Raw genomic sequence first — 24,953 nt, 5'->3', positions numbered from 1 at the left:
GTAAAAAGGAACGGGGCAGAACATTGTCGTCCACTTTTGGATAAATTTTGATGGCAAAAAACAAGCAAAGTTAAATTAAAAAGCAAACTTTCAGGACCAGCACTGGATTAACATAAGGGGCAATTGAATGAGTTTTTTGAAAGGTAGTTAAATTCTACATAATTCTAAATATTTATGTAAGTTTGCGTTATTGTCTTTAATTTTCACATTTACATGTTACTTTTCCGTTTGAAAAAAATTTTAAAAACTTGGTGCTCTTTTAAGTCGAACTATAGATACACGTCTTGGTTATTAACTCATCTGACAATGAGACATATGTTCAAACGATCCTTTTGATTCTCTTAATTCATAATTCTACACCTAATTTAAGTGGAATTTAAATTTATGACAAACAAGGAAGATTTAGTTTCTTTGCGTATCAACAAATCTAGCGAACTTTTTATTCTCTTGCCAAAGGGTATTTTAATTTTGTAATCTTACCATATAAAGTATTTTATTCTTGATCAGCAAGTCGAGCCGAGTCAATATACACACGCCCATCCGTTCGTCTGGATCAACGCAATCGCAACGTCTTCTAAACAGTTAAAGTTTTAGCTTTTAAATTTTATATGTGGTCTTCTACATACATACATGAAAAATGTCCGATTTTAATGAAAAATATGTCATTCGACGGGAAATTCAATTCACTTTCTTGTTTTGCGATGAAAAAGGTACTTTAATAAAAAAATTGCATCCAAAAATTCAGATTTTCAATTGGCTTCAAATCGAAAGTTTGCGCTATTTTCACCCTTCATCGTCTGAATATAATAACCAAGACAAACCCGAGAAATGAGAACTAAAGTAAAAAAAAAAAACCTCATCAATTCGTGGGCGACACTCTAGATACTACAGATTTTGTGCAGGCTGGATTCAAACGGTTCGGATTATTATTTGGGTAATTTAAAAATTTCTAGTGATAAAACCTTTCATACTTGGTAAGGTAAGTTTCTTTTTCCTTGGTTAGGCCAATTTAAACTTGCTCAACATAGAGTGTCTGCAAGTCGAATTAAAGTTTTTACTATATTTTTTTTTTTTAAATTCTTTTTGCGAACAATTTATAAGCTAAATAGTGTGCTAAAAGAATTGGAGGCGCAATAACAGTAGCCAGAGTTGCCACCCACTTTTTGTGGCTAAAAATTATGCTATAATTCAAAAACAGTGCCAACAACAACACACACACACACACACCCACACATCATAAACGAACACACTTGCATACATGCTGGAGCCGTTCATTAGCACAAAACCCACACATTAATTTCATGCGCACATATACATATACATATTCATGTAGAATTGGAATTATTCTGGTTATTTAATTCAATATTATTTAAGGATGTGATTTCCTTATTTAAACTTTATTATTTATTAACAATGTTTCTTTGTGTTAAGAATACATATATTTATTAATTATTATAATGGCCTTAGTGACAAATTTGGGTGTGCGATGTGATCGAGGCGAGAGTACTATTGCGAGTGCTTCTCGATCGACGCTTCTGCTTTATTTTCATGAGTGAGTCGACCAGATAGGTACGGCCGCTGCGTGTCGTTCTGTCTCGCTCACTCGGTACCAAACGATTGCCATGATTATGCCTGCCTGACACTTCATTTCCTACAATCGGCTGTCCTGACAAGTCATTCGACCCGAATGATCCTAGCCAAGGTTTCATGAACTCAGCCACTGTTGAGGTCTTACAAGGTCCTTCACCGTCGCCAACCTTCTCGACGTCGTATCGACCGTGCCTATTTACCTTCGTAACTTTATATGGTCCTAAGTATTTACCTCTCAACTTTAGACCTGTCCCATACTGCGTACGTTTAATCGCCACTAACTCGTTTAAATTGTATTTTCTTTCACATTTCCTGTTTTTCTCGAACGTTCTTTTCATTTCCTGCTGTATTTCATCGATATTCTTTCGAGCCTCCGCTCTAATCTCATCACGACCACAGTCAAATTCTTCTATTAACGAATCGGTTATCAGCTTTCTCATTTTGGGATCATCAGGACTACGCATCTCTATTCCTGTCAAAATCTTAAAAGGTGTAACTCTTGTACTTCTTGGAGCAGTATTATTAATAAATTGTTGCACACGACCTACATACTTGTACCAGTTTCCCTCATTCTCTTGACTTAACTTTGAAATCATTGGAACTATTATCTTATGCATCCTTTCTACTTGGCCGTTGCCACGGGGTACACCTGTTGCTATCAGTAAATGCTGTATATCCTGTCTGTTACAATATTCCTTAAACGCATTGGACGTGAATGCTGCTCCCCTGTCAGAAATTATTTTCATCGGGTTACCAAAAATTATGGCCTGCCTTTCAAGAGAACTAAGTACTTCCTCGACTCCTGTTCCACGAGTCGGATACAACCATACAAACTTAGAGAACCCATCAACAATAACAAGTATATGATTGTAACGCTTTGTTGTGACCTCCATCGGGCCAACGTGATCAATGTGATATGTCATCAATGGCTGATCTCCTTTACTTATTGGCATCAAATATCCTTCCTTTTTGCCGGTCTTGGCATTAACAATAAGACATTCCACGCAACACTCAACAACACGGACTACCTTCTCTTTTAATTTTGGAATATAATACGATTTTTCTACGATATCCTGAGTCTTTCTAGCTCCAAAATGTCCTTGTTTATGTGCAATCTGTATTATTTCCTTTTCCATCTGCGAGGGAACGACAATAAGTTCTCGATTAGGGTCCTTTAACAATATTTCGTTTTCAATGTAAAAATCTTCATATCCTTTCTGTTGAACTAAGCTCCTAATCAATTTAGTCCAATCATCTGACAACTGTGCTTCCCTTAATTTATGGGTTATAGTGTCAGTTAGCAGAAAACAAGATAAACGGCTCAAGGCATCCACATGCCGCATCTTTGAACCTGAACGATGTTCGATCTGATAATCGAAATCTTGTAGATACATTGCCCAACGTGCTACACGCAACGGAACCTCTTTCTTTTTCATTGTCATCGTGAACGCATTACAATCTGTGACAATCTTAAATCTCAATCCTAACACATATATACGCCACTTTATTAATGCTCCAATAACTGCTAAAACCTCAAGTTCATATGAATCATACTTCTCTTCGCAAGGTTTAGTTTTCCGACTCATATATTGTACCGGATGGAATAAACCATCTTCTGAATCTTTCTGTAAAAGCGCAGCTCCGAAACCGTGTTTCGAGGCATCAGTGTGAATTTCAGTCTCTAGCTTAGGATTGTATAGCTTTAAAACAGGACCTTTGATCAATGCTAACTTCAATTGCTCAAACGCTAACATTTGCAATTCTTTAAACTCAAACTTGTTGTCCTTTCGTAAAATGTCAGTCAAGGGCTTAGCTGTTACTGCGTATCCTTCGATAAATTTACGGAAATACGATGTTAACCCTAAAAATCGTTGAACTGACTTCTTATCATGTGGGATCGGGAATCTTGAGACGGCATCAGTCTTCTCCTTACTTGGCTTAATACTTCCATTTTCAACTATATAGCCCAAAAAATTTACTTTACTCTGCAGTATCTGACATTTCTCCCAGTTTATTCTCAACCCATTTTCCGCAGCTATCTTCAACACCCTTTTAAGTTTAATTAGACCATCATTCACGCTAACACTTGGTATAATTATATCGTCCATATACACCACTGCATCTCCATTCTTTACTGATTCTCTCATTACTGCCATTATAAATCTGGTAAAAACTGCTGGAGAGTTGGAAATTCCGAATGGTACGTACAGGAATTCATACTGACCATTCTGAGTTACGAATGCAGTGTACTTCTGAGATTTTTCCTCAACAGGAACATGGAAAAACCCGTTTGTTAGATCTAAAGTAGTGTAAACCAACGCACTTTGAAGTTTTTCTAATATGGTGTCCATCTGTGGCATAGGAAAATTATCTCGGACCACTTTCTCATTTAGCTTTCTGTAATCGCAGCACAGACGCTTTTTCCCATTCTTCTTTGTTACAAGTACAACAGGCGAAGCATATTCGGAAAAACTTGGCCTTATTATCTTCTCCTCTAACCATTCTTGTACTATACTATCAACGATTTTCTGATCAGACTCTGCTAGACGCCTTGGATGCTGATAAACTGGCAACTCATCCGTTAGTACAATCTTCATTTCTATAGGAGTGTTTGTATTTCTAATAGGTTTGTAACTATTAATCAACTTCTTGACTTCACTACCGATTTCTGCACTGAGATGTGACAATTCACTCTTGATTTCCAATTTATTCTGTTCTGCACTGTGTATACACATACTTTCAAATTCCTCAAACAACTCAGCACAAGATTTATTCGCGTTACACAGTGATTCTTTTCTGTTGATGCTCACAAACTTTGTACCTTTCTTGGTAACAACCAAATCGACGTGATCTAATATGGTTCTACCCAAAATTGCCTCATATGCCATGTCTTCATCAGGAACGATATGAAACTCGACTTCCATCTCAATGCCATCTATCTTGACAGTTATGCTAAAACTACCGAAGGTCATCACATGACTTCCACCAATGCCTGTAAGAGTCTTCGAATATCCAGTTAGTGACTTAATTCCGAGTTTAACAAACACGCTTTTACGTATGAGACTCAAATTTGCTCCTGTATCAATTAGACCGTTGAACTTAATCGATTTATAAGTTACTTCTTTCAACTCCAAACCCGAATCAGTAAATTTACCTGATGCTTTTATTAATTTATCCTCTACAACATTGGTGCTTTCAACTTTGGTGGTATCTTTATCTTTACATTCAAACGAACGATGGCCTGTTTTGCCACATTTAAAACAAGTAAACGTTTTCTTGTTACAGTCTCTCATCATGTGTGAAGGATCACCACACTTAAAACATTTGCGATCATCTTTTGTTGTCGAATTTTTCTCTCTATTATCTCTACCTTGCTTGTGAACAGATGACTCGAATGTTGTTTTCTTTGACGACTTTCTAGGATCATAGGATTTTAAGTAGGTCTCTATTTGAACTTTTAACGCATCCACTGTTCTCGCCTGATACAATAATGCCTTATTTGCTCTCATGTCTGGTATACCTTCTACGAAATACTCGATTAAACTTTCGTCATCCAAATCGATTGGCTTTGCGATTTCCATTAACGAATACAAAAACTCATACAAGTTCTCACCTCTCTTTAACTGTCGATTGCTCAGTCTTCTATGAACTTCTGCTGCTGAAACCTTTACTCTAAATTCGTTTTTCAAAGCTACTTTCAGGGACTCCCAACTACAAATATCTCTCTTACTACGTATAAACGATAATGCAGCTCCCTTTAACAATTGTTTTGCATACACAAAAAGCTGTAACTGACTCCACTGTACGGTTAAAGCGCATTCTTCTAGCTCCCTAATCCATTGTACAACATCAATCGAACCTAAACCGCAAAACTCTGAAACGCTTCCCTCCACATCTTTTAGTGTGAACCATGACCTTTGCCCATCTGTGTTCGGGCCTTCTCGAATTGTTCTAGCCGAGGCGAAATCTGCCTCCTGCCCGTCATTCTCAATTTCTATTAGATCGTAGTGAGCGAGTAGACGCGTTTGCAGCTCTGCTTTAAGGCCTGTAGTCTCTAGCCCTAACTCTCTCAATTTAGTGCGCAACTCCTCAATACGCAACGTTAGAATCTCACCTCGATCCATTTCACTCAATTACAGTTATATTGCTTAACAAGATTTACACACTATGTTAATGTAGGTCAAATTGTGTTAGGTTATGGTTTAATTCAGACGATTCTTAGAAATGTGCTCTCTGCAGCTCGCATCAATTTCGTCGATATTTTTGCCACCGGTCTGGTTTCGCTGTGCAAGCAAAGTAACTCACACTCAAGACAATAATTAAACAGCTCACCCAACTATAGTCGTCCTGCTCTATGGAGCCACTCAATATCTCTGTAGCAACTGTTCGGTTCGCTCTCTGTTGCCACTCACTCTGTTGTCGCTACTCACTCGGCTGTTTTCCACTCGTTCTCGTGATCTCTCTTTGTCTGCTTCCACACCAATTGTCTCAACTTCGTGTCTGCTGCCTTCTCGTTTGGTCTTGTCGGCGTCGTCTGCTTTTGTAACGGTTTCTGTTCTCCGCTTTCTGTTCTCCTTTGGTTTTCCGTTTCCACAGTGAACACTAGTTATCACCAACTTCGTGCTCTCTGTCTGCTCTCTCCGTCTGACTGCTTCCACAGTGAACACTGGTTATCATCAACTTCGTGCCCTCTGTCTGCTCTCTCCGTCTGTTTGCTTCCACAGTGAACACTGGTTATCATCAACTTCGTGCCCTCTGTCTGCTCTGTCCGTCTGTCTGCTTCCACAGTGAACACTGGTTATCATCAACTTCGTGTCCGCTGTCTGCTCTCTCCGTCTGTCTGCTTCCACAGTGAACACTGGTTATCATCAACTTCGTGCCCTCTGTCTGCTCTCTCCGTCTGTCTGCTTCCACAGTGAACACTGGTTATCATCAACTTCGTGCCCTCTGTCTGCTCTCTCCGTCTCACCGTCCACTCGTCGCCTGTCGTACAGTCACGCCAACTTCCACTAGTTTTTGAACTTGTAGTGGTTGCGTCTTTTGAAATTCGTTCGCCAACAACCTTGACTTTGTATATATATTACACGTTAATGCATGCAATTTTAACAATTTTCTGTTCATTTGCGAACTTCACACACACACACACACACACACACAGATTTTCACTAATTGTCTTGGGCCAGAAATCTCGGTTGAGCCCCCCAGTTTGTAGAATTGGAATTATTCTGGTTATTTAATTCAATATTATTTAAGGATGTGATTTCCTTATTTAAACTTTATTATTTATTAACAATGTTTCTTTGTGTTAAGAATACATATATTTATTAATTATTATAATGGCCTTAGTGACAAATTTGGGTGTGCGATGTGATCGAGGCGAGAGTACTATTGCGAGTGCTTCTCGATCGACGCTTCTGCTTTATTTTCATGAGTGAGTCGACCAGATAGGTACGGCCGCTGCGTGTCGTTCTGTCTCGCTCACTCGGTACCAAACGATTGCCATGATTATGCCTGCCTGACACTTCATTTCCTACATTCATATATATATATAAAGATGTGTGTTTGTGGGTGTGTATATGTGTATGTGTTTGCTTTTGTCACCATAAAGGATATAAGCCATGTTTTTGCACACACACACACATATATGAGTGTAGTTGCTTTATGTAGCTACATGACTGCAAAACGAAAGGAAGAATAAAAAACAACGGGAGAAAAAACTGCAAGCTTCTTTTCTTTTTTGTTTTTGTTTATGTTCTTGTTACCCTACTTATACAATATACCTACACGATCCGTGCTTCAGCTTTAGCTTCAGTTTCAGCTGAAAGTCAAGCCAATTTCAGTTTGGGTGATAAATTTCATATAATAAAGAAGACATTAAGCAAACGCTGGCAAACGAGGACACAACAACAAGGACCTCACACTGCACACACACACACACACAAACACACACCAGACACACATTAAAGTGGTTAAAAGTGGTGCGGTCCTATACTCGCGGGCGCTCCCTTTCAAGATCGTTTTTTCTGCGCATCCAGAGGGCCTGAAATTTAAACTTCGACGTCAAGAAGGGTCTCCTTTGGACTGTCTACGTACCTCGTTGCGGGGACTCCTCTGCCGCCTGTGGGCTGGCCCTGAAACTTGCTTGGTAAAACTCCACTTGGCTGGACCATTGGAGCCGGTAGGGGCGAGGGGGAGGCTGCAGATCGCCTCTCTTTGTTTTTTTTTCACGCCTCTCTCATCGCTTGCTCCTGTCTTTGCTGGTGTGGGTGAGAAATATCTTTTTATCCACCTTTCTTTTTTTTTAAATTCTTCTTGCGAACAATTTATAAGCTGCATAGTGTGCTAAAAGAATTGGAGGCGCAATAACAGTAGCCAGAGTTGCCACCCACTTTTTGTGGCTAAAAATTATGCTATAATTCAAAAACAGTGCCAACAACAACACACACACACACACACCCACACATCATAAACACACACACACACAGACACATAGGAGTGAAACGTGTACTTGTAGCGTCCTGCTTTTTTCTGCGAAATTTCCGTCTTATCCGTGATCGTAAATCTCGTAGTCCTGCAACTAAATAGTTTGTTAGTGTATCAGTTCACTCTTGGTGTTACTCACGTTCCGCCGGCCGCCGGTCTGCATCGCAAGGGAAAAATTTAACTCATATTTTTTTTTTCCCGGCCTCCCCGCCGCGTCGGTCTCTTGGTGGTCGGAGGGGTGCGGGGCGCCTTCGTTCTGTATCACCCAACTTTTTCCTCCGTTTTTGTGTTAGTGGGGTGCCAGTCGCACCTCCTGATAAGTTTTGTTAACCACCCACTTACAGCGTAACACACAATTGGTGCGATAACCAGCTGTTGGCGGACCTGCCAAGCCGGTTTTGAAAGCTCTCTAGGGCTATCAATTGGGTGCCGAGCTTTCACCGCAAAACTTCTAAGCCGAGGTTCTCGAACCCCTCCCATCAGACTAACAGCATAGTTGCGCACCAGCCTAAGTTTTGGTGACGTAGGCGGTGGCCTACCTGGCAGCGGAGCTGCCTGTCATCGCCTGGTACCCGGTTCGAATCCGCTGCGAGGAATTAAAATTAAATTTCATATTCTTTTTTTTTTTATTTGAAATTTAATCAATTCTGCGATACTCCTTGGTAGGGGGTTCAAATCCGCTGCGGGTAATTTAGGATTCTAAAATTATTTTCTTTTTTTATTTTATAATTTTATTTTACCCTTGCACACCGAGCGGCCCATATTCCCGCTGCCTGCTGGATTTATCGAAAAGGAAGCCGAGTAGGAGCGGTATAACTCCCAACGCTTACCAGGGGGAAATACCTGGCTATCAGGCCGAGGAAAATGGCAAGTGAGGAGCTAATGGTGTTTGGGCGTAGCAGAAGGCTGCTACACTCGCCTCCTATCCATGCTAGCCAGCAAGAGGATACTCCAAAGAGATCGCGGGACGCCACGAGTTGCAAATGACTGTGCCCCTCCAAAAAGGTCGAAACTGCAGCCTGTCTGCAAAGAATTAACAGAAATGGGCGTACTGTTGGAGGAGATCTCGGAGAGGATCAAGCCTGAGAAGGAAGGAGGCAAGCGGGCCATTACTATCTCCCTTCGGGAAAAGGTGGAGAGGCTTAAAGAGCTGCAGGCGGAAGTCAGCTCCAGGCTCAGTGGACACCCAATCGAGTCAGTGGCTTTAGAGGCATGCCCCAATTGTTCGAAGGCGCCACCTGAGCGTGTCAGTCGTGCGCAGCAGACTAACGCAATGTCCTCCGTGACCATGCTATCCCAAACTACGCAGACTTCACCATCGGCAAAGCGCGAAGGCGAAGACAATGCACCACGATCATCTGAACCGCCTGGAAAGCTCTCGCGGCAGACGAGAGCACCCAAACAGCGTGCTAAATAACGGCAACCCGTGGAATCCCAGCAGCAGCAGCAGGCCCCACCTACTCCCCAAGGTGACAAACCGCGCCATACAACAGTGGATCATGGAACAACCGAGGACAACCAAGGTTGGACAACAGTCGGCCCCGCAAAGCCTCGACATGGAGCCTCCTCGATGCAGGCCAAACCTAAAATCAAGCATAGACCAATTCTAATCGAGGCCAGCGACGGGCTTAGTTATAGCCAAGTACTCAAGATGGTGACCAGGCGCACGGATGGCAAACTGCAACATGTCCGCGAGCACGTCTCCAGAGTTCGACGTACTGCAAACGACGCGCTGATTCTGGAGCTCCGGAAAGACCCAGCAACTGACATCAAGGCACTCGGAGAAAATATCACCCTGGTACTAGGCGATAAGGTAGGAGTTAGGCCACTCCAACAGCAAAGAGCCATAGCGATTTACAACCTAGACGCAGCGGCGACTCGGGAGGAGTTATTGACAGCACTGGCCTCACAGGGTAAAGTCGAAGAAAACGCGCTCACCGTAAAGAGCCTACGGCCGGGCCTGCGGAACTACCAGACGGCAATAGTGAGGGCCCCAGAGGCGGTTATCCAGAAGCTCACAGATCTGGGTTCTGTGATGATAGGGTGGGGAAATTGCCCCATTAGAGCACTCGAAGAACGGCCATTGAGGTGCTTCAAGTGTCTTACCGTTGGCCATGTAGCCGCACGATGCTCTAGCATGGAGGACAGGTCACGCTGCTGCTTCAAATGCGGCGAAGCAGGCCATATAGCAGCCAATTGTCCTGCAAAGGATGCCAATTGCTTCCTATGTGCTGGTCAAGGCCTAAGTCCAAGAAACCTTCTAGCAGGCAGCCGCCTATGCACAGCAAGGGGCGACTCGAGGACCCCAAAGCCGCGCAAATGACGTCGTCAGCACTGAAGATCCTGCAGCTGAACCTAAACCACTGCATCGCGGCGCAGGACCTACTGCAACAGACGATCAGAGAGCAGTCAATCGATGTAGCTCTTCTAAGCGAGCCCTACTCTACTGGATAGTCATCCAAGTGGGTGACTGATGCCGACAGGAGATCCGCAATATGGTCTTGTGGGAGATCAGGCCCAATGCAAGACACAAGGTCCTTCCATCATTTCAGCAGAGCCAAGGTGAATGATCTGGTATTGTATAGCTGCTACTTGCCACCCAGTTTACCAATTGCTCGCTTTGGAGAGGTCTTGGATGACCTCGTAGAGGACGCCAGAGGCCGGCCACGAGTCGTTATTGCGGGCGATTTCAATGCCTGGGCTATTGACTGGGGCTGTCCAAGAACTGATGCAAGGGGACGTATCCTGTTAGAGGCTTTAGCATCGCTCAACCTTGAGACGCTGAATACAGGGGGCAGGAATACCTTCAGCAGAGCGGGCACTGGTTCCATAATAGACCTGACATTCGCAAGCGAGACTATCGCCAGGTCGTCATCATGGGGCATCGGTGATTTCTACACGGCGAGCGATCACGAGGCCATACTGCTTACCCTGGCAGGTCGTCCTAGAGCGTTGCAACGAGTTTTCCCACAGCGAAAATCCTTCCGCTCTGACACTTTGAATGTACCAACTTTTCGTGCGAAGCTGGCGGGGCTGCAAGTACGCTCGACCGCTGAAGACTCCGCAATTCATGTCATGTCTACATTAAGAGCAGCCTGCGAAGGTAGCATGGCGCAGCGTACGTCGTACGGCAGACACCACAAGCCAGTGTGCTGGTGGAACGAAAAAAATTGACGAGGCCAGGCGGAACTGCCTTAGAGCGAGAAGGCTTTACCAAAGGTCCAGAGGAACCGCTCAGTTCGAGCCTCTAAAAAGCCAGTACCAACTTCGGAGGAGACTTCTGAAGAAAGAAATCAGCTCAAGTAAGAGAGAAGCCTTCCTATCGCTATGTGATACGGCCGAGCAGGACCCTTGGGGCAAGGCGTACCAAACGATAGTCAAAAAGACTGCGTTCGGACCCACTCGATACCCCCTGCGACCCACTGCTCCTAGATCGGATCGTGACGACTCTTTTTCTCAACTGCGAGGACGCTTTGCGTGACCACCCACTTCGTCACTGCGAGGATAGATTAAAAGAGTGCACATGCGAGGAAGTAATTTCCATAGTCCGCAGGATGAGACCGAACAAGGCGCCTGGCCCAGACGCTATCCCGAACAGAGCCCTTAGTTTAGCTGTCTCACTTGTCCCTGAAGTCTTTACGGAGATGTACAATCAGTGCCTGCGAGAACGAAAATTTCCGAGCATTTGGAAACGCCAGAACCTATTTCTTCTCCCTAAGCCGGGCAAACCACCGGGCGAGGCATCCTCATACCGGCCTATCTGCCTGATAGATACCGCAGGAAAGGTCCTTGAATCTATCATAGGGGCTCGGATACAGCAAGAAATCGAACTACATGGCGACTTATCCGAAATGCAGTTCGGCTTCAGGAAAGCACGGTCCACTACTGACGCCATAAACAGGGTGGTTAATATTGCGGCGGATGCCATTTCTGGAACCAGATGGAGGGGCGGATCCAAAAAATACTGCCTAGTGGTTACATTGGATGTGCGCAATGCCTTCAACACGGCGAGATGGGGCAAAATCCTGGAAGGTCTGGAGTCGTTTGGCGTATCAAGAGGCTTGGTGCAACTAGTAAGGAGCTACTTTGAAGGACGTACCCTACATTACGTTACTTCTGAAGGCACGAAGGAGCAGGATGTTTCATCTGGAGTCCCGCAAGGCTCCGTCCTGGGCCCGCTCCTGTGGAACGTCATGTACGACGGTATCCTGAAGCTGCAGCTGCCGTCGCACACACAAATCGTCGGGTTTGCTGACGACGTAGCAGTGGTGGTGGTAGCGAAGGAGTTAAAGGATGCAGAGGCGTGGTGCACAGATGCAGTCGCCAGTGTCGACCGATGGCTAAGCTCTGCTGGACTAAGCCTGGCGGCCCGCAAGTCCGAGGCGGTCCTAATCAGCAGCAGGAAGCTAGTTGAACGGGCTGAGATATGGGTCGGCACCACCCGGATTCTGACGCAAAGGGCCATCAAGTACCTGGGAGTTATGCTGGATACCCGTCTGTGCTTTCGCGAACACCTTGAATACGCGAATCAAAGGGCCCTTGTCTCTGTAAGGTCACTTTCAAGGATTATGATGAATACGCGAGGCCCCAAGGAGGGACGTAGAAGACTGCTGACGAGTGTCACAAGGTCGATAGCCCTTTACGCCGCTCCTATCTGGGCTGATGCAATGGCCAAAAAAAGCTACCGCCGCGATCTAGAGGCGACTTACAGGCTGAGCGCAATTAGGGTGTGCAGCGCCTTTAGGACGGTGTCGGACGAGGCGGCACTGGTTCTAGCAAGCATGGTGCCAATTGACGAACTAGTCAGAGAGTCTAAGGCCATGCTACTACGGCAAGAGAACGGACGCATCCAGCGGCTCTTCTTCAGAGACGGGCAACCGGCAGCTCCAGCGGCTACAAAGCATATGCCGGTGGCAGAGGCGCTGGGACCTATCGCCTAAGGGAAGATGGACGCACCGGCTAATTCCGAAGCTCAACCCCTGGTTGAACAGATCGCATGGCGAGGTAAATTTTTACCTAACTCAGCTCTTGAGTGGCCATGGCTGTTTTAGAAGCTACCTGCAGCGGTTTAGGCACGAGACAGCTGACGAATGTACATGGTGTGGTAGTGGAATAGTCGAAGACGCGCACCATGTCGCATTTCTTTGCCCGCGCTTCGACGAACCGAGACAGAGCCTGTGCGACGAGGTTGGACAAAGAGTCACGGCGGACAACTTGGTTTGGCTCATGTTGGCTGATGTAAAGAACTGGGAGGCGGCTAGTAAGTTCGCCGCTACCATAATGAAGGAGCTCAGAAGGCTAGAGAGACAGAGAGGCTAGGATCTGGCAAGGCCGCATGCGAAGCAATGCCAAATAGGCGGTACCGCATGTGCTGTCCCGGATCACTCGCCATCTACCTTCTCTATCAAACGCAGTCTATGTTGTGAAACGCTATGTATACTTGTATTTTTGTTTTCCTGTAGTAAATTAATAAATTAATAAATGAACTAAAAAAAAAAAAAAAACACACACACACACATCATAAACGAATTGTGTGACATACATACATAGACAGGAGATTAGGAGTGAAACGTGTACTTGTAGCGTCCTGGTTTTTTTGTGCGAAATTTCCGTCCTATCCGTGATCGTAAATCTCGTAGTCCTGCAACTAAATAGTTTGTTAGTGTATCAGTTCACTCTTGGTGTTACTCACGTTCCGCCGGCCGCCGGTCTGCATCGCAAGGGAAAAATTTAACTCATATTTTTTTTTCCCGGCCTCCCGCCGCGTCGGTCTCTTGGTGGTCGGAGGGGTGCGGGGCGCCTTCGTTCTGCATCACCCAACTTTTTCCTCCGTTTTTGTGTTAGTGGGGTGCCAGTCGCACCTCTTGATAAGTTTTGTTAACCACCCACGCTGTAAGTAAACACACAATTGGTGCGATAACCAGCTGTTGGCGGACCTGCCAAGCCGGTTTTGAAAGCTCTCTAGGGCTATCAATTGGGAGTCGAGCTTTCACCGCAAAACTTCTAAGCCGAGGTTCTCGAACCCCTCCCACCAGACTAACAGCATAGTTGCGCACCAGCCTAAGTTTTGGTGACGTAGGCGGTGGCCTACCTGGCAGCGGAGCTGCCTGTCATCGCCTGGTACCCGGTTCGAATCCGCTGTGAGGAATTAAAATTAAATTCCATATTCTTTTTTTATTTGAAATTTAATCAATTCTGCGATACTCCTTGGCACGGTAGGGGTTCAAATCCGCTGCGGGTAATTTAGGATTCTAAAATTATTGTTATTTTTTTTTTTTTATTATTTTATTTTACCCTTGCACACCGAGCGGCCCATATTCCCGCTGCCTGCTGGATTTATCGAAAAGGAAGCCGAGCAGGAGCGGTATAACTCCCAACGCTTACCAGGGGGAAATACCTGGTTATCAGGCCGAAGAAAATGGAAAGTGAGGAGCTAATGGCGTTTGGGCGTAGCAGAAGGCTGCTACACTCGCCTCCTATCCATGCTAGCCAGCAAGAGGATACTCCAAAGAGATCGCGGGACGCCACGAGTCCATATGGAGAAGCTGCAAACGACTGTGCCCCTCCAAAAAGGTCGAAACTGCAGCCTGTCTGCAAAGAATTAACAGAAATGGGCGTACTGTTGGAGGAGATCTCGGAGAGGATCAAGCCTGAGAAGGAAGGAGGCAAGCGGGCCATTACTATCTCCCTTCGGGAAAAGGTGGAGAGGCTTAAAGAGCTGCAGGCGGAAGTCAGCTCCAGGCTCAGTGGACACCCAATCGAGTCAGTGGCTTTAGAGGCATTGCCCCAATTGTTCGAAGGCGCCACCTGAGCGTGTCAGTCGTGGGCAGCAGACTAACGCAATGTCCTCCGTGACCATGCTATCCCAAACTACGCAGACTTCACCATCGGCAAAGCGCGAAGGCGAAGACAATGCACCACGATCATCTGAACCGCCTGGAAAGCTCTCGCGGCAGACGAGAGCACCCAAACAGCGTGCTAAATAACGGCAACCCGTGGAATCCCAGCAGCAGCAGCAGGCCCCACCTACTCCCCAAGGTGACAAACCGCGCCATACAACAGTGGATCATGGAACAACCGAGGACAACCAAGGTTGGACAACAGTCGGCCCCGCAAAGCCTCGACATGGAGCCTCCTCGATGCAGGCCAAACCTAAAATCAAGCATAGACCAGATGCAATTCTAATCGAGGCCAGCGACGGGCTTAGTTATAGCCAAGTACTCAAGATGGTGACCAGGCGCACGGATGGCAAACTGCAACATGTCCGCGAGCACGTCTCCAGAGTTCGACGTACTGCAAACGACGCGCTGATTCTGGAGCTCCGGAAAGACCCAGCAACTGACATCAAGGCACTCGGAGAAAATATCACCCTGGTACTAGGCGATAAGGTAGGAGTTAGGCCTCTCCAACAGCAAAGAGCCATAGCGATTTACAACCTAGACGCAGCGGCGACTCGGGAGGAGTTATTGACAGCACTGGCCTCACAGGCTAAAGTCGAAGAAAACGCGCTCACCGTAAAGAGCCTACGGCCGGGCCTGCGGAACTACCAGACGGCAATAGTGAGGGCCCCAGAGGCGGTAATCCAGAAGCTGACAGATCTGGGTTCTGTGATGATAGGGTGGGGAAATTGCCCCATTAGAGCACTCGAAGAACGGCCATTGAGGTGCTTCAAGTGTCTTACCGTTGGCCATGTAGCCGCACGGTGCTATAGCATGGAGGACAGGTCACGCTGCTGCTTCAAATGCGGCGAAGCAGGCCATATAGCAGCCAATTGTCCTGCAAAGGATGCCAATTGCTTCCTATGTGCTGGTCAAGGCCTGAGTCCAAGAAACCACCTAGCAGGCAGCCGCCTATGCACAGCAAGGGGCGACTCGAGGACCCCAAAGCCGCGCAAATGACGTCGTCAGCACTGAAGATCCTGCAGCTGAACCTAAACCACTGCATCGCGGCGCAGGACCTACTGCAACAGACGATCAAAAAGCAGTCAATCGATGTAGCTCTTCTAAGCGAGCCCTACTCTACTGGAGAGTCATCCAAGTGGGTGACTGATGCCGACAGGAGATCCGCAATATGGTCTTGTGGGAGATCAGGCCCGATGCAAGACACAAGGTCCTTCCAACACTTCAGCAGAGCCAAGGTGAATGATCTGGTATTGTATAGCTGCTACTTGCCACCCAGTTTACCAATTGCTCGCTTTGGAGAGGTCTTGGATGACCTCGTAGAGGACGCGATTTCAATGCCTGGGCTATTGACTGGAGCTGTCCAAGAACTGATGCAAGGGGACGTATCCTGTTAGAGGCTTTAGCATCGCTCAACCTTGAGACGCTGAATACAGGGGGCAGGAATACCTTCAGCAGAGCGGGAACTGGTTCCATAATAGACCTGACATTCGCAAGCGAGACTATCGCCAGGTCGTCATCATGGGGCATCGGTGATTTCTACACGGCGAGCGATCACGAGGCCATACTGCTTACCCTGGAAGGTAAGCCTGGCCTTGATGAGGCCAGGCGGAACTGCCTTAGAGCGAGAAGGCTTTACCAAAGGTCCAGAGGAACCGCTCAGTTCGAGCCTCTAAAAAGCCAGTACCAACTTCGGAGGAGACTTCTGAAGAAAGAAATCAGCTCAAGTAAGAGAGAAGCCTTCCTATCGCTATGTGATACGGCCGAGCAGGACCCTTGGGGCAAGGCGTACCAAACGATAGTCAAAAGACTGCGTTCGGACCCACTCGATACCCCCTGCGACCCACTGCTCCTAGATCGGATCGTGACGACTCTTTTTCCCAACTGCGAGGACGCTTTGCGTGACCACCCACTTCGTCACTGCGAGGATAGATTAAAAGAGTGCACATGCGAGAAAGTAATTTCCATAGTCCGCAGGATGAGACCGAACAAGGCGCCTGGCCCAGACGCTATCCCGAACAGAGCCCTTAGTTTGGCTGTCTCACTTGTCCCTGAAGTCTTTACGGAGATGTACAATCAGTGCCTGCGAGAACGAAAATTTCCGAGCATTTGGAAACGCCAGAACCTATTGCTTCTCCCTAAGCCGGGCAAACCACCGGGCGAGGCATCCTCATACCGGCCTATCTGCCTGATAGACACCGCAGGAAAGGTCCTTGAATCTATCATAGGGGCTCGGATACAGCAAGAAATCGAACTACATGGCGACTTATCCGAAATGCAGTTCGGCTTCAGGAAAGCACGGTCCACTACTGACGCCATAAACAGGGTGGTTAATATTGCGGCGGATGCCATTTCTGGAACCAGATGGAGGGGCGGATCCAAAAAATACTGCCTAGTGGTTACATTGGATGTTCGCAATGCCTTCAACACGGCGAGATGGGGCAAAATCCTGGAAGGTCTGGAGTCGTTTGGCGTATCAAGAGGCTTGGTGCAACTAGTAAGGAGCTACTTTGAAGGACGTACCCTAATTTACGTTACTTCTGAAGGCACGAAGGAGCAGGATGTTTCATCAGGAGTCCCGCAAGGCTCCGTCCTGGGCCCGCTCCTGTGGAACGTCATGTACGACGGTATCCTGAAGCTGCAGCTGCCGTCGCACACACAAATCGTCGGGTTTGCTGACGACGTAGCAGTGGTGGTGGTAGCGAAGGAGTTGAAGGATGCAGAGGCGTGGTGCACAGATGCAGTCGCCAGTGTCGACCGATGGCTAAGCTCTGCTGGACTAAGCCTGGCGGCCCACAAGTCCGAGGCGGTCCTAATCAGCAGCAGGAAGCTAGTTGAACGGGCTGAGATATGGGTCGGCACCACCCGGATTCTGTCGCAAAGGGCCATCAAGTACCTGGGAGTTATGCTGGATACCCGTCTGTGCTTTCGCGAACACCTTGAATACGCGAATCAAAGGGCCCTTGTCTCTGTAAGGTCACTTTCAAGGATTATGATGAATACGCGAGGCCCCAAGGAGGGACGTAGAAGACTGCTGACGAGTGTCACAAGGTCGATAGCCCTTTACGCCGCTCCTATCTGGGCTGATGCAATGGACAAAAAAAGCTACCGCCGCGATCTAGAGGCGACTTACAGGCTGAGCGCAATTAGGGTGTGCAGCGCCTTTAGGACGGTGTCGGACGAGGCGGCACTGGTTCTAGCAAGCATGGTGCCAATTGACGAACTAGTCAGAGAGTCTAAGGCCATGTACTACGGCAAGAGAACGGACGCATCCAGCGGCTCTTCTTCAGAGACGGCCAACCGGCAGCTCCAGCGGCTACAAAGCATATGCCGGTGGCAGAGGCGCTGGGACCTATCGCCTAAGGGAAGATGGACGCACCGGCTAATTCCGAAGCTCGACCCCTGGTTGAACAGATCGCATGGCGAGGTAAATTTTTACCTAACTCAGCTCTTGAGTGGCCATGGCTGTTTTAGAAGCTACCTGCAGCGGTTTAGGCACGAGACAGCTGACGAATGTACATGGTGTGGTAGTGGAATAGTCGAAGACGCGCACCATGTTGCATTTCTTTGCCCGCGCTTCGACGAACCGAGACAGAGCCTGTGCGACGAGGTTGGACAAAGAGTCACGGCGGACAACTTGGTTTGGCTCATGTTGGCTGATGTAAAGAACTGGGAGGCGGCTAGTAAGTTCGCCGCTACCATAATGAAGGAGCTCAGAAGGCTAGAGAGACAGAGAGGCTAGGATCTGGCAAGGCCGCATGCGAAGCAATGCCAAATAGGCGGTACCGCATGTGCTGTCCCGGATCACTCGCCATCTCCCTTCTCTATCAAACGCAGTCTATATTGTGAAACGCTATGTATACTTGTATATTTGTTTTCCTGTAGTAAATTAATAAATTAATAAATGAACTAAAAAAAAAAAAAAAAACATCATAAACGAACACACTTGCATACATGCTGGAGCCGTTCATTAGCACAAAACCCACACATTAATTTCATGCGCACATATACATATACATATTCATATATATATATAAAGATGAGTGTTTGTGGGTGTGTATATGTGTATGTGTTTGCTTTTGTCATAAAGGATATAAGCCATGTTTTTGCACACACACACATATATGAGTGTAGTTGCTTTATGTAGCTACATGACTGCAAAACGAAAGGAAGAATAAAAAACAACGGGAGAAAAAAACTGCAAGCTTATTTTCTTTTTTTTTTTTGTTTTTGTTCTTGTTACCCTACTTATATATACCTTCACGATCCGTGCTTCAGCTTTAGCTTCAGTTTCAGCTGAAAGTCAAGCCAATTTCAGTTTGGGTGATAAATTTCATATAATAAAGAAGACATTAAGCAAACGCTGGCAAACGAGGACACAACAACAAGGACCTCACACTGCACACACACACACACACAAACACACACCAGACACACATTAAAGTGGTTAAAAGTGGTGCGGTCCTATACTCGCGGGCGCTCCCTTTCAAGATCGTTTTTTCTGCGCATCCAGAGGGCCTGAAATTTAAACTTCGACGTCAAGAAGGGTCTCCTTTGGACTGTCTACGTACCTCGTTGCGGGGACTCCTCTGCCGCCTGTGGGCTGGCCCTGAAACTTGCTTGGTAAAACTCCACTTGGCTGGACCATTGGAGCCGGTAGGGGCGAGGGGGAGGCTGCAGATCGCCTCTCTTTGTTTTTTTTCACGCCTCTCTCATCGCTTGCTCCTGTCTTTACTGGTGTGGGTGAGAAATATCTTTTTTATCCACCTTTCTCCAAACTTTCCTTGTTGTTGCACGACGTGTTCTTAGCAGTCACACCGCCACGCACCAGCTGATTGCACCAGTGTTGGAAAACGAGGAAAGACATAGGGGAGCCCCTAGCCATAAATCGGCAGGTGGCGCCTCTGGGCCAACCGTTTCGAAGCTTCTTCTTCCTTCGGATTCAAATTCAAATTTAAAAAATTTAAATTCACAAACTGCAACCGATACTCTCCAGCCAGCCATATGAACAAATCTGTGGTATCCATCGACCACCAAGCCCGATGCGCAATGGCAGACGTGCAGAATACCCAATGGGAAGAGTCTGCTTTCGGCAGTCGTCCACGGCTCTTGCGGTCACCGCCCCTGAGCACAGACACTCCGGTAAATGTAAATGTTGCAAAGAACCCAGATGCACGAGCTATACAGGTGCAAGCATTAAATAACTTTGATGCTCCAGTAGTAACTTCACAAATAGAAGAGCTAAACGAACTGGGAAATCTGATCTGGCAGCTAGACAGTATGTTCAACAGAGCGGACGATGGGAGAAAGCCAGTTCGTCACGTTAATCTGAGTACTAAGAACTCAATAGTGCGCATGATGGAACTGCATGAAACACTGTGCCGAAAAATGACCGATAGCCACCCCGCAAAAATGGTCCAAAAGGGCGTCATCGCCACGCAAACAACACCGGTGATGAATAACCATCTGGGTTATCCCATAAGTCTGAGCCAGCCAGCTAAATCAGCTACGCCCAAACGCCAGAGAGAGGATGCCGCCACTTAGCGGAAAACTCCACCAAAACGTGGAAAAACGACGCAGTGTTCTCGACCGGAACAACTGGAAACCAACTTGGCGAATACAAACACATCGTGGGCCAATTTAGTCAATGCAGCCGAAGCGGATGCGGAATGGCAAACGGTGTCTCGAAAGCGGCCTAACAAGCAACCAGCTCGAAGGGACAAGCCTGCGGCCATCGTGATCCAGGCCCAAGAGGGTTTCTCTTACGCCCAAATTCTTGGTATGGTTACAAGGCGAACCGATGGCAAACTCGATGGAGTCAAAAACAACGTAAAGCGCACAAGAAAGACCGCCAAGGGCGAGCTGCTTCTAGAACTCAAGCAAGACGGCGATTCGGACTGCCAAGAACTGAGGAAAGAGCCTAGCCAAGTTCTAGGCCAGCAAGCGTCAGTAAGAGCATTAGGAGCCGACGCTTGGATTGAGATACGCAAACTCGATGCCCTGGTATCTCCAGACCATATTATAGAAGCATTAACGAAAATTATTGGCGATGCCACCGCAAATGTGCGAGTCCGAAGTTTGCGCCATACTTTTGGTGATACACAGTTGGCTGTCTTATCAATGCCGCGCTCAACTGCTGACTCCTTGCTTAAGACGGGATCAATTGCAATAGGATGGTCGCACTGCCCGATTCGGGAACGGCAATCAAAGCAAAGATGCTACAAATGCTTAAACTTCGGCCACACGGCGGCAAAATGCAGTAGCTCAATCGATCGCACAAATTGGTGTCTCAAATGTGGGGCGACAGACCACAAGGCAGCCTCATGCAGCAACTTTCCTGTCTGCTTCAACTGCATAGACGCCAAACGACAACAGGTGGGGCATTACACTGGCAGCCGACGTTGCCCAATGGCGAGTGCAGGAGCGAATCAGCAACAAAATCTATGAAGCTACTACAATTAAATTTAAATCATTGTGCGGCGGCGCATGATTTACTAGCGCAATCAGTAAGGGAAATGAATATAGACGTGGCGATTCTGAGCGAGCCATACAAAACCCGGCCTGGCAGCTCATGGGCAACAGACTCTTCGGGGAAAGCTGCAATCTGGTTGTGCGGCAATCGTACTCCGCCTATGCAGCATATCTACGCACATAGAGGTTTTGTCAGAGCATACATAGGAGACATATGGGTGTACAGCTGCTACCTGGCACCAAGTCTTACCCCCAAGAATTCGATTCGGTAATGGATCAACTTGCTCTGGATGCCAGAGGAAAGGGCAAAACAATAGTAGCAGGTGATTTTAACTCGTGGTCCAAAGAATGGGGCAGCGCCCGAACAAACTCCAGGGGCCGCACAATTCTTGAGAGCCTCGCCTCACTCGAACTTGTCGTGCTAAACACGGGCAACAGGCACACATTCTGCAGAGCTGGCTACGGATCAGTGATCGACGTCACATTTGCAAGCCGACAACTAGCAGCACAGACCAAGTGGCAATTGTGTAGCCATTACACGGCTAGTGACCATTTAGCCATTTTGTGCACAATCGGTAACCGCCCCGCTGAAAACGCAACCACTGACCAAAACGTAAAAATGTTTAGAGTGGATACTCTAAATAGCACAACATTCGAGGAATCCCTCAGAATCCCACCCCTCACCGGCAACGCAAACAAGTTTGCTAAAACGCTCGTAGATGCCGTAATAGCAGCCTGTGATGCCAGCATGGTAGCCCGTAGATGCCACAACAAACAAAAGGCACCTGTATATTGGTGGAATGCATCTATAAATGAGGCGAGGAGGAGGTGCCTCCAATGCAGACGTCAATACCAGAGGGCGCGAGGAATGCCAGAGCTCTTTATCCTGCAGGCCCAATATAAGCTTAGGCGAAGAGAACTAAAATTGGCCATTAAGGAGAGCAAACGCAAATGCTTCTTCGAAATGTGCAACGCCGCCGAGAACGATATTTGGGGTGCTGCTTACAAAGTGGCCATGAAGAAGCTCAACGCAAACAAGCCCGCGACTCCTAACGAATCGCAAATGAAACTCATTGTAGAGACTCTGTTCCCGAACACCTCAGTCAAATCGCCAAGACCCACTCGGATCGCTAATACACCAGACGTACACGATATCAGCCCCGAAGAAATTCTTGCAGTCGCCGCAAGGTCGCAGGACCAAAAGGCCCCAGGCCCAGATGCAATACCAAACAAGGCGCTAAAACTGGCGGCACGCCTCCAGCCTGAAAAATTTGCAGAAGTGTTCAATAAATGCATGCACGATGGCATTTTCCCAGACAGCTGGAAATTGCAAAATCTAGTGCTTCTGCCCAAGCCGAACAAGCCAGCCGAGGACCCATCAGCATACAGGCCAATCTGCCTTCTAGATTCGGTCTCGAAATTGTTTGAAAAACTGCTGGCGCAGAGAGTTGAGTCCGCCATCAAGAACTCTGGCGACCTCTCACCGATGCAGTTTGGATTTAGACGCGCAAAGTCCACAATCGACGCGCTACAAACGGTAGTTGAGCAATGCCATCGAGGGCCAGCGATGGAAGGGTGGCAAGAAAGAATACTGCTTGGTGACCACTCTAGATGTGAGAAACGCCTTCAACACCGCAAACTGGAGTCGGATCCTAAGCTCTCTTCGGGAATTTCGGGTACCAGAGTACCTAGTCCTCATGGTGGAAGACTATTTCCGAAATCGCATCCTACGCTACAACACCCAAAGTGGCTGGCGCACACATGTCGTCAAAGGAGGTGTCCCGCAAGGCTCCGTTCTGGGCCCCACGCCATCGTACATGGCGTGCTTAGGCTTTCTCTCCCACCTGGAACCCAGATTGTCGGCTTTGCAGATGACGTGGCGATAGTGGTGGTAGCGAAGCATCTACATGAGACGGAGAGCAAAACGGCCGTGGCAGTCGACATAGTCAAAGGATGGCTAAACAATGTAGGCTTGCAACTTGCAGTCCAAAAAACTGAAGCTGTCTTGATCAGCAGCCGCAAAGTCGTGGAGGTAGCTGAAATTTCTCTAGACACATGCAAAATAACGTCATCCAGGGCAATACGCTATTTAGGCGTTTTATTAGACACCCGCCTCATCTTCAAGGAACACCTAGAGCACGCAAACACAAAAGCTGCAGAAATAGGCCGCTGCATTACACGGTTTTTGCTCAACTCCAGAGGCCCAAGCCAACGGCAACGGGTACTATTGATAAATGTCGTGAGATCGGTAATGCTCTACGGAGCCCCTATTTGGGCAACGGCTATGCGGCAGAAATCATATCGCCAAGGGCTCGAATCGACGTACAGAGTGGGAGCCATACGAGTGTGTCGAGGCTTCCGAACAATATCCGACGAGGCTGCGTTGGTCATAGCTGGACTGACACCCATCGATCTCCTGGCGAAGGAGTCCCAATACATCTACAATAGAAGGCAAACTAACGAATGGACGCCACTGGCAAAACAAGAGGCCAAAAGAGCAGCCAGAAGAGCGAGTTTAGAAGACTGGCAAGCAAGATGGACATCCTCAACCAAAGGCAGATGGACGTTTAGGTTGATCCCGAACCTGGAGCCCTGGCTCTCGAGAAGTCACGGCAAAGTAACGTTCGAGTTAACCCAGTTGTTAAGTGGCCATGGGTGCTTCAATTCATATCTACACCGATTTGGGCACGAAAGCAGTCCAGAATGCATGCTATGCCAAAACGGCGTAGTAGAGGATGCCGAGCATGTGTTTTTCTGCTGCCCGAGATTTCAGAGTGAACGCAATGAGCTCGAGGAAGCGTTTGGGGAACTACCTACGGCTGAGAACACTGCCAACATAATGTGTGCTAGCCAAGGAAAATGGTCCGCGGCCTGCACATTTGCAAAAAAGTTATGGACGCTCTTCGCCGCCTGGAGAGGCAGCGAAACGCCTGAGGGGCATGTAGCCCGCCTTTCTAGCCTGCGAAGCAATACCCCCGGCAGTCCCGCAGGTTAAATTGGCACCCAAAACATCCCTTTCCCCTTCAATGTCCTTTCACACTTCTACTTTTTCCTCACTATACTCTTCTATCTTTCTCTAAATTGTTACACTTTTTTTGTTAAATAAATGAATTAAAAAAAAAAAAAACAAACACACACCACACCTTGATAGCACTAAAAAGGACTAAAATAAAAAAAGAACAAGCACGAACGGTATTATAAAAAATAAATGTTCTATTTTATAGTGTAAACGTTTTAACGCTGTCGCGAAAGATTTTTTATGTCTCAACTAATTGCCAGACAGGTGGTAGAAAAAAAACCAAGAAAATCGTCCTGAAAATTTAAAGTCCTTAAATGGTTTACACTTGCTGGAGGCCATCTATGAAATGCATATTATAATACGGAAATTTTGGCCATTCAACCATACATAAAGAGCATGTGCATGCAAATAAATGCTTACAGATACATGTGTCCACTCACACACACACATACATACATTTATTTATGTTTATATAGGTAGACATTCCCTAA

General features: G+C 46.9%; 2 protein-coding genes across 2 annotated transcripts; both read left to right on the top strand.

Annotated features, from left to right (window-relative positions):
• The first annotated feature begins 10,593 nt into the window (after nucleotides 1–10,593).
• LOC137573677 (uncharacterized) lies at nucleotides 10,594–11,247 on the top strand. Its single transcript, XM_068285677.1, has one exon. It carries the CDS (start codon nucleotides 10,594–10,596, stop codon nucleotides 11,245–11,247), a length of 654 nt encoding a protein of 217 aa, XP_068141778.1.
• A 3,668-nt stretch (nucleotides 11,248–14,915) lies between these two features.
• On the top strand, nucleotides 14,916–21,419 carry LOC137573676 (uncharacterized). Its single transcript, XM_068285676.1, has 6 exons — nucleotides 14,916–15,048; nucleotides 15,136–15,796; nucleotides 15,889–16,110; nucleotides 16,296–18,655; nucleotides 19,969–20,454; nucleotides 20,617–21,419. Exons 1-6 carry the CDS (start codon nucleotides 14,916–14,918, stop codon nucleotides 21,417–21,419), a joined length of 4,665 nt encoding a protein of 1,554 aa, XP_068141777.1.
• Nucleotides 21,420–24,953: the final 3,534 nt, after the last annotated feature.

Source organism: Drosophila tropicalis, unplaced genomic scaffold (genome assembly GCF_018151085.1).
Source record: "Drosophila tropicalis isolate 14030-0801.00 unplaced genomic scaffold, ASM1815108v1 contig_413, whole genome shotgun sequence".
Taxonomy (NCBI): Eukaryota; Metazoa; Arthropoda; class Insecta; order Diptera; family Drosophilidae; genus Drosophila; species Drosophila tropicalis.
Note: the sequence above shows the minus strand (reverse complement) of the source record. Positions and strands in the feature narration are given on the sequence as shown.

Coding starts and splice junctions, on each gene's coding strand:
- LOC137573677 (XM_068285677.1), top strand. CDS start 10,594: ATGCAAGACACAAGGTCCTTCCATCATTTCAGCAGAGCCAAGGTGAAT.
- LOC137573676 (XM_068285676.1), top strand. CDS start 14,916: ATGTCCTCCGTGACCATGCTATCCCAAACTACGCAGACTTCACCATCG. Junction 18,656..19,968: donor AAAGAACTGGGAGGCGGCTA/GTAAGTTCGCCG, acceptor GATACTCTCCAG/CCAGCCATATGAACAAATCT. Junction 20,455..20,616: donor CCATCTGGGTTATCCCATAA/GTCTGAGCCAGC, acceptor GGGCCAATTTAG/TCAATGCAGCCGAAGCGGAT.